Source organism: Arachis stenosperma, chromosome 7 (assembly GCF_014773155.1).
Source record: "Arachis stenosperma cultivar V10309 chromosome 7, arast.V10309.gnm1.PFL2, whole genome shotgun sequence".
Taxonomy (NCBI): Eukaryota; Viridiplantae; Streptophyta; class Magnoliopsida; order Fabales; family Fabaceae; genus Arachis; species Arachis stenosperma.
The window spans coordinates 89660700-89671239 of NC_080383.1; the positions used below are offsets into that span (position 1 = coordinate 89660700).

At 38.9% G+C, this 10540-nt stretch overlaps 1 protein-coding gene across 1 annotated transcript; it reads right to left on the reverse strand.

Moving 5' to 3' along the window:
• Positions 1 to 7022: 7022 nt before the first annotated feature.
• Positions 7023 to 8685, reverse strand: LOC130940101 (protein FAR1-RELATED SEQUENCE 5-like). Its single transcript, XM_057868152.1, has 2 exons — positions 7348 to 8685; positions 7023 to 7202 (listed from the first exon to the last, which is right to left on the reverse strand). The coding sequence occupies exons 1-2, from the start codon at positions 8683 to 8685 to the stop codon at positions 7023 to 7025; spliced, it is 1518 nt and encodes a 505-aa protein (XP_057724135.1).
• Positions 8686 to 10540: the final 1855 nt, after the last annotated feature.

Consider the following 10540-nt stretch of genomic DNA (forward strand, 5'->3'; position numbering starts at 1 on the left):
TAAAAAAAAGAATAGTTAAGCGGGGTAGCCCGCCAACCCGTCAATCCGCCATAAAGCGGGACGGACTAGCATTTTGAACCCATTTTAGTTGGCGGGACGGGCCGCTCTGCCACGTTTATTGGGCGGGTTAGGTTGGGCCGGGCCGGCAGGTTTTGCCACCCCTAAAAGTACATATTTGATTACTTTTTGATTGACTTTGAAATTAGAATGGCGTTATAAGATATATTTTCATTTTCTTTAGATATTTATTAAAAATATTTTGAGTGAATGTTAATATTATGATTGATAATTAAAATTAAAATTCAACTGTATCAAAACCAAATTTTTTTGAATTAATTTTATGACTGTCAATAAATATAACAATGAATTATTTTTATTTACAATTTTAATACCTAATCATATATAAACAAAAAAATAACTAAATTAAATACTACTTTTAATCAAAGTTAGCTCTTCATAGGGAATACAATAATCTTTATGGAGGATGCCACGTTATACAAGACGTGTTCTCCTATCTGAATAAGGAGGGTAACTTATAAAAGAAAGGGGGTTATATTATGGAGAGGTGAAGCTTCAGTGTAGACTCAATGGAAGGTGGTAGGTATAACTATTATGTTGTGAGGAAGGGTAGGGTTCCGGGAATTTACACGAACTGGGTTGATTGTAAGAGGCAAGTTTTGGGTTTCAAGGGTAATGAATATAAAGGATTCCAAGTGCGGCGTGAGGCGGTGGAGTGGCTGCGCTCCGGAGGAGACAACGGTGGGGAAGACGACGACGACCGTGGAGGAGGTGGCCAACCAACCAATGGCAACAGAGGGACATTATCCAGTTATTTTCAAGGTTTGAGCATAACTAGAGGCGAAAAAAGAGTTTCTAATGTTGGGGGTTGTACTAGCTCTTCTGAGGTTGTAGGTATGTACTCTGTGAACCTTGAATAATAAAATTTTAAATGTTTAGTAAGGTTAATTCCGTTGTTTATAGTTGATTTCAAATGTGGGTTTGCAGTACCCTGGCTTAAGATGGAAGAGGACGTCGTTGTTGCGGGGGACATGGAAGAGATGTTGCGGCGGGCGTGTGTGGCTCTATCATTTCCTCCACCGAGTTATTACCGCAGGGATTCGTGCACGAGGGAAGGGGGCAATCTTGTCGGCTTCATAGTGGTGATTTCAGATAACCACTTAGGACTGGAACTTATTGCCCGAGGCGTTCTCTTCTCTGAGGAAGTAAAAGCAAGGCAAGATGCATCTTTAAAGATGCTTAACAAGATTGTGGAAACAACTAAATTGACTGTTGTCGACTTCAACTATAACAGAGTCCGCGAACTTGAGTTGGAGAACTCACGACTTAAGGCGGAGGTTTCATCCCTCCAAAGTTATCTGTCTGGGATGTGACTCTTTCTATTCTTCGTGTGAAAAATGTTTGTTGTTCATTAGTTGCTTTTAGTCATAGATTAGGTGGGTCATTGCATTGTTAGAAGTGTGCTCTGTATGTAGTTGTTGTAATCATCAATTGTTATTTGATGATGGATTTTGTAATTAGTCAGAGTTTTAACCGACGTGTTATTAGCTTATCCATATGAAGGTTGATCTTGTTCCTGAAAAGGTTGTGAAGTTATTTTCGTATTAGCTAGAACCTGCAACTCGAAGTTGATGGATGTTGCAATTACTCAGAGTTTTAAACAAGGTTCTAGTTAGCCTAGCTATGTGAAGCCTGATCTTGTTCCTGAAAAGGTTGTTCACTTAATTTCTTATTAGCTACAAGATGTGAACTCTAATTTAATGTATAATATTAGTTATGTTAAATATGCGTTGTTTGACTTGATAAAGTATTCAGCAATAGTTTAAAAATAAGCTTCTCTATATAGAGGCATGGTGGAAGTAAGGTTCATTCCCATATACTAGAAATCTTTAAAAAGTAAAATTAATTCGACAGGGGATTCAGATTGGGGTTTGAGATTGGTTACAGATAAGGGGAGTTTTTATATGGTAGATGTAAAAGTTGCTTAACAAGTTTATAACGTAACAACGAATGACATTGGCTTTGACATGTTTAAGTCATAGAATTTCAAATTGAATTGCTTGTGTTTATTGATATTTTCATAATGTGCCACAGTAAGATGAGTAGGTTTGGATTTGATCTTTTATATAACATTTAACTGCAAATTATTTATGTTTAAAAACAAAGGAACCAGCTCATCAAATAGGATATACACAGTGACGGTTTACTCAGAAATTGGCATATTTGGAAATTTAATTAACTAGAAAGCATGAAAAAAGTATGACAACTGCAATAGAAAATGATCAAATCAATGAGATTTACGAAATCCTTTGTTAAGTGTGCAATGAAAGTAGCAGTTGAGTATGAAGATGGAGGACTTGATTAGACATATGATTGACAAAGAAGAGACTATGATTTGATGAGGATGGTATCAGAGGATTAGGGATCAGTGTGTTGTCTTCTCAGTCATTTCAGATCTTGGGAGAAGTGGTAACAATTCTGTATGAGAAAGGTGTCCCGGATTTTCAGTAAGTGAGATTATGTTCATGAAGGACCTTTGTGGTGACATCCAAAATTTTTTTTTTGTCGTCTCTATATCCATTTGAGTTAGAGTAGGGGTATGATGCATGTAACCAATGCACAATGGTGGTTGGGCCAGACCTCTACTACGGGCCCAATACAAAATCATACTCGGGAAGACCCATTACTATATACAAAGGAATACATGTTAGAAAGGTATTGAGTTGTAGTGTACGTTCTGTACTGTGACATTGGCTCAAGAGTTGAAGCTTCTAATGGAAGTCACGATGACGAAGCATGCCAAAGCAACTGAGATGGATCCATCTATGGATGAGTAGCAGGCAATGGAATCGGGCATTGACAAGTAAGTATGGAATACCCCAAGTATGTCTTCAAATCATTCTACAAATCCCTTGGTATAATAGACACAGGTTTGTTATGTGTTTTATTCAGAGAAGTACCCGATGATGGAACCAAGTCGTCCAACGATATGGACCAAAGGCTGTTAGACCTTCTCAGTCGCGTAAACGACGTAAGAAAAACTGATCCTTTGTTGCATTTTCTGGTTTATGGTTTTAGCCAATTCGTCGATCAGTTGAACTTATGAAAGATTTTGACTCTACTTTTTGGGTTCATAATATAGCATCTTCGGCACGAGGACAGGACGACGGAAGTGATTCTGAAGTCACAGGCAGATCAAATACAAAAGCTTACTGAAGTCATCATGGGGCACGGAAAGGTTCTCGAAGCACTGTTGAGGGAACAAAGGAAGTCTTCTGATGTTGTACACGAAGAGGTAGTGCAGTCGGCAAAAAAAGGAAGTCAGAAGGTGCTAAACCCCCAAATGTGTGCTCATCCGAGATCTAAAGTATGTGAAGGGACAAAGGTCTCGAAATGCAACACCGGAAGAAACAAAGGAAAGGCTAAGGTTATCGAAAGTGGTCAAAAGGCTACAAAGAAGGACAAAGGTAAAAGGAACGCAGAGGGTTCCAATACCAACATTCCTGCTCCACCATTGAAGGTACATATGAATGTGGTATTGGATATCAATTTTTATTAGTCTTTACATTGTGCGTTTGATGGATTAGGATTGTAAATAATTTTTTTTTATCAGCGAAAGTTAGATTTTGAACCTGAGGATGACACTGACTCCGTCAGCGCTGTCCGGCAACAAGGTCCGGGAACCCCATTTACTTACTATACCCACCTATCTTCCTTTATGAATGGTGCTGAGATGCCAGAGGTAAACTGAATGTTTTACATTTACGTAAATTCACAAAAAATGTGTCCGTACTATTAACTTAACATGGGAGTATTTTTATTTGTGGTAGTGCTTCGATCTATTGTTTCGACCCCCACCAGGGGTGCAGTTTATTGGAATGGAGCTTGCGGTTGCAGCATACATTTTCTCGGCCACATTGCCAAAAAAGTTAGTTACACGACAACAAATATTATCTTAAACTACCTGCCTTCGGGTCTATCATTTGTCCTGGTGTTATTGTTGCTAATGACTACAATATTAAATCGTGTAGAGAGATGCTAGTCCCGGACGACCATTGTGATGGAACAAGGGAGTCACTCCAAACACTCATTCCGGGAAGAATGGTTGTAGACGACGTAAGTTAATATAAATTTTAATATTATTCAAAATGGCTCTTGTTGTGATGATGTAATGAGTTTCTTTTTTGTTTTGAAATAAGTTAATAAATTATGTAAACTATTTTTTTGACTTGACTTCGTTAGATCCTGAACTTGGTGGCATCCATGTGCACTAATACTAGATTCGACGATTTGGAAATGAAGTGGTGGTTGCCAACAACATTTGCCGTAAGTTACAAAACTATAGCTCTGTCCCAATATAAAATTTTAAGTCCTTTTAATTCACATAGTTCTTTATTGTGTTTGAGTGGCTGTTAGCAAATTGCTCTGAGCCCTACTTCCCACTGCGCTGAGACTCTGGATTTTATCAAAAGAAAATACATGGGCTTTGCAGATAAATTAATGAAGGTACTTAATTTTAAGTTACTTTCTCCTGTTTGCAATTTAGGTGTAACCAACAGAACTCTAATTTTTTCATTTGCTGAAATGTATGAACTGGAGATATATGTCCCCCTATTTAGAGACAGTCATTGGTACCTCATGATTGTCGACTTATGTAACGCTGAATTGGTGTACCTTGATTCGGCTAAGTCCGATGTTCCTGCAGAGAGAAAGGCTCGATTAGATCAGATCAAATATGTGGTAAGAGTATGCTTATGAATTGCATGTCATTGTAGTGGAAGGACAACGTGACTAAGGTCAAGGCCTAACGGTTCCTTTTGTGCAGGCCTTCTTCATCGAGAACATGTTGAATGAAAGTGTCTTTGACAAGGATGTTGAGCAAGGCCAAACTTTCTATCCTAGGTGTTCGTCATACATCCTTGTTGAACCAGAAATTGGACAGCAAGCTCCAAATTCATGAGTGATATAGACATCACTCTTTTCATTGGATATATCATTATTCTTTCAGCATGACTCACGATGATGATTATTATCTCAGTGTTGACTGTGGCGTTTGGGTTGCACAGTGGATGATTCAATCACATCTTTGGCGAGATTATAATTTGCAGGTAAATGTTATAAACTCCGTTGAGGTTCCGCTCAACATGGACACAAAGGACTGTCATAACGTATTGCTATTGTTCCTGTAGGTAGTTAATGATGCAACCAGAATGAGATTGGCTGTTGATCTAGTCATGGGGAGGCATAATGTCATCCGCAATGACATTTCTCGGATGGCGGTTGATAACTGGGATAACATGGTGAGGTCTTCAATAAAGAAGACACGGAATGCAACTAATCCACCCTTAAGCCCCAGCTTGTCATTTTAGAGTGGAGCTGCTTGACTCCTATATATTGATGACTACTGTTTTGGTTCAGGGTTATTTACGTACGATCTCCAATTGCAGCATGCCCTGAGTAGTAATCTAGTGCTAGGTGAATATTATCTTGTGTGTATTAGAACCCGAAATGAGATGGGTCAACTATATGAACTCATGACAACCTTTTGGTGGCACCTTTCACTATATATGTGAAGGTGTGTAATCATACTATGAATGATATATATCAGGGTTGGAGATTGTTGCATATGCCCTATGGGCATGTTAGTTGCACTATGAATTGACGTGGGTTGATTCTGTGATTATGCTGGACCCATAGGGAGGTCCAACCCTGCAATATTTTGATTAACATCAGTTGCTGTAATTGTATCTTTATTGTTGGTAGCAGCTTTCTAATTAAAATTACTTTCTGGAAATTCATTTTCCATCCTACTCTTATAGTCGGTGTTATTTTCATTCCGTGAAAACATGGGCTCTAAACACGACCCAGAGTCACAAGCAACGAACCCTTTACAACGTAACTAAGTAGTAAAAAATGGGAATCCCAGGATATGGTAATATTATATCATCACTCAAATATCTCATAATTGGTAGAAAATGTGTTCACAGTTGTTGATAACCTGTATTATCGGCCCATAATGAGGCAAGTATGACCCAAAGCTTCAAATGAGCATAAAAGATGGTCACATTTCACATTTCCTGTATACATTACTTAAAAATAAGGCTATTTCCTGGGTACATGACTTAAAAATAAAGCTATTTCCAATACATGAGGACCAATTTGGTGGTCTATGTTAGTAAGTTCTTTAACCAGATTCCCTTTCGGCATAACAATATTCAACATAAGCGGTGATAGTGTATGTGAGGTACATTAAAACCAGTTAATGTTCGATGTAAAATAGTAAACAAGCTAAATTGAAAATTAATTCGCATGACGCAACCACTGCTCCAGGTCACCCACGTCCATTGAAGATCACAGCAAAGTTACATTTAGACTTTTCTTTTAAGCAATGACACCATGAACACCAGCTGCTACACAAATAGATAATGTTAAGACGCCATTCCATAATCAGAACAAGATGTTTTATATGATCCTTAGAAGAGTGTTAAAAATATTTAAAAAGAAAAAAAAAGATTGGTTTATAACGGCAATTCAAATGAAATCATCAAGTTGTGAAACAAACAAAATCCAGTATCACAAAGTGGGCTGAGGCCTATACTTTCCACAGATAGTTACTAAATGCTGACCAATGCCATATTCCCTGAATGCTTCATGAATCCCCAGTCCTGTAGAAAACAAAATTTAGAGAAACCAGAAATTAAACAAAAGAAGTTTATTGCACTTCAAAAAGATTAGAAAAGGAAATTTCAACCGAATCCCTACAAGTTCTAGAAATTCAGCTTCCAATAATGTTTAATGAAGAGAGCAACTGTTAATAGTCTATTATTGCAATCGAACGACGGTAGGCTGCAGATCGATACATTGATTAATGTCTAAATGGGTATTGGATATTAAATTTAATTATAACGAGATCTTTGATGTTTGTGAATTATCGGCTTTAAGCAATGAAGTAAAAATATGGAACCACCAAGTGCATCCATCATAAAAAAAACACAGCAGAAAGCTTACATATCATTCAGGTCAAAGCGACCACCTTCCATCACAGATGCTTGGGTGCAAATCATGGCAATCAACCTTTGGTAATAAGCTGTGTTAGTGTCATCTTCAACAACGTGGTCAGCACAAGTCTTAGTTGGATCGGAGATGGTGCCAAAGTTGCTTCCGGTCAAACCCGCATCACCTAACTGCATATCAATATACCGGGAAAACTCCATAATGAAATCAAATTTGATGAGATATACCATACATTGGTTATTTGCTCATGACCCTAGACAATTGTGGTATACAGAAAGATAACCCATGGGTGCTTAATTCTAGTTGTGATCATACCTCCTCCAGCAAAGCAAATTGCTTAATCTCCTGCATGTGTTCATCTAAGGGGGGGACAGGAAGTTTATCTTGCTCCATTTCATCTAGCCGTACCCGGTAATCATCCAGGCATTTTCGTTTCGTATGGCCAGTATTCTTACACTTTGTGCATTTCCTTTCGCGTCCATTGCTTTTTCCTTTAGGCACCTTAGGCGCCCCTTTTGTCCTAACACGCACAGGGTCACGAATAACTTTTCGTTCCCCTTTTGTGTGTTTGATTTCTTCAGCGTGTCCACATTCACATTCGAGATCCCTACATAGCTCCCGAATTCCCTTCATGGCCTTCCCGAACAAATGAAACTGTTGCGCACCTAGGAAAAAAAGCCAGCAGCATGCGGTATGCAATGCTCCATGTCTAAGCAAGAAGGACCGGTCGCCTCCATCGTTTGTCTTCTCCACATATTCCTCCAACGCTTTGGCATTCTTTGTCCATCGTTTCATAATCAGCTGCTTCGGGATTTCTTGCAGATGCTCATGCTTCATGACAAAAAAGAGATGGCGACATGGGTATCCGTATTTCGTCCAACCGTCACACCGACACTTGAGCCTTCCCATATTCCGATCAAACAGTACTAGAATAACTCTCCCAGGAGATCCGTACTCTTCCAATGAGTATACCCTTGTGTTTAAAGATCTTCTTAACCGGACCAAATTAACGACTGTAACTCGTTCAATCTCTCGTTTAACGTCCGCAAAGACTTCTTTTGTATATGTCAGTGCAGCGAACCGCTCTATGGCATCGAGGCTAGTCGTCATTACTGGGAAAGTGTCAATGGTTCTGAACTGGGCTAGAAGCTCGTTATTCCGATAATCACGTACCATTACCTCCAGGTTCTGCACAAGTTCAAGAATAGTATGCTTCGATTGAAGGAAATTCTTGACCACTGCATTTATACCTTCGCATCGAGATGTGGTCCTAAACCCGGCGCAAAACTTATTCCTCAGATATGCATTCACCCACATTTCCTTCTTACCAAACACCTGCCTCGCCCATAGGCTATCTTGAAGTTTGAACTCTTCAACCGCTAGGTCCCACTCAGTCAGAAATTCACGAATGTCGATGTCCGCATATAACCATCGGTTAAATCGTGATCGGAGTGACGGCTCCTTCACGTTGGCCGTAATATTTTTCTGAAAATGCCATGCACATAGGCGGTGGGTTGCCTTCGGAAACACTAAAGTTATGGCTTTACGCATCACCTCATCCCCATCTGTAACAACCACTGATGGCTCCTTCATGCACATCACCTCCAACATGTTCTCCAATATCCACTTATAAGATTCAAATGTCTCATCCATTAGTAAACCAAAACCAAAAATGGTCGTCTGCTTGTGGTTGTTGGCCCCTGAGAAGATTACCAATGGCCGCCTATACTGTTCTTTTTGTATGTCGCATCAAACGCAAGGACATCCCCGAAGTACTGGTAATCGACTCTGCTGCCCCCATCGGCCCAAAACATATTGCCTAGCATTCCCTCATTGGTCAAACTATACCGTGCCATGGCCATCGGATCCGATTCTGTCTTACCTTCTAAATATGCAAGCGCAGCGTCTGCATCGCCTTCTGCAATCGTTACACGCCTTCTTTTATCAATGTGATTATAGGCATCCTTTTTTAAGAAGCCAACCAACGAGTATCCTCCAGCCATCCCGGCCATATATCGTACACTCTTTGCTGTGGAAATTCCATACTCGTTCAACCCATCTATCTGAGCTTTGGCGGCATCCGTGAGTGACCGGTACTTCGCAATCAAATGCACCATGCAACTAGGGGTCAAGTCATGATTGTGCTTATTTTCAATCTTCCTTACTCGCCACACAGAAGCACTCATGTCAAGGTATATGGAGAACTTCGCTTCGCAATTAGTCCTCGTTTCTGGTTTATGAACCCTCATCCTATCTACCCGATTATAGTGCTTTTCATCTCTCAAACCTTGCCTGTTGCAGAAGAACCTCCGCCTTGTGACAATACCGTCCTCATCCTTCCAGGAATCCCCCTTCCTAACTCCAAAGCTGTGATATTTTCCAAACTTCTTATAGAACTCATACGCGTCCTCATCGCTCCTAAATACCTTCTTCATTATGTCTTCCACATCTATCCCTTCAACGTCACCAAATTCTCCCATGTCTCGGTAGAAAAATTTACTCTCGGTAGTATTGTGAGTCGTATCCTCATCCACATTCTTTGATCCATTTCTAGTGTAGGCATTCTCTTGACAAGCATCGTCATTGTCACACATCTTGTTGGTGGTTCCCATCTACAGATTCCAAGACAAAACAAATTCACAAAAACACTATCAACCCATCTCACTTAAGTCATATTCCCATTAGACAATAAACGAAGCCAGCAACAACCACCAAAATGCTATTTCCAAACAAACCTATTCTAATGTCCATCATCCCTGCTTAGGTAGCATGCTTAAACTTTTGCAATTAGAGTACACTGAAATGTTGGGAGAAGAATAAGTACTCTACTTTAAATTAGCCCTTTCTAAAATTTCTATCATCTTAGAACCTTCTCTAATGACAATTTACGCCCAAACAAATTAAGACACAAACCTACTGCTATAGCAAACTTAAATACTCGCCAAATTAACGACACTAATCATTGCTAAGAATAAACTCCCATACTCCTCTGTACACACGTGACATACAAAAATAAAATCAGCCCGCAAATTATTTCCCAAAAATATGCCAGCAATTCGAAATTATTACATCCTTAAATGAGACCAAAATTTGCAGCAAAGCCTACTTTTCATCACTTCAAATATTCACATTCAAGGACCAAAACAATTAAGTAACGCAAACAAAAATAGAAACAGAACCAAATTAACGAAAATAAAGAGTACATAATATTATCTCAATTAACTCTTAAAAAATCTTCTCCTTTCATTTTATTGACATTTAACAACATTCATTTCTATCATACATAAATGAAAAATTTTAGGCACAGGCCAAATAGAATGATACAATGGCATTATATACTTCTGGGTGTGTGTGGATTAAAATTTAGAAAAGGGAGTTTCTGCAAAATGGATTTTACATAATTTATTTTCATCAAAAGTAAGTTGGTATTGACATGGTTTTTGTTTGACAATTTTTATACTAAAATAGATTATAGTGAACTAAGTGTTGTTAGTATCATATTATTCAA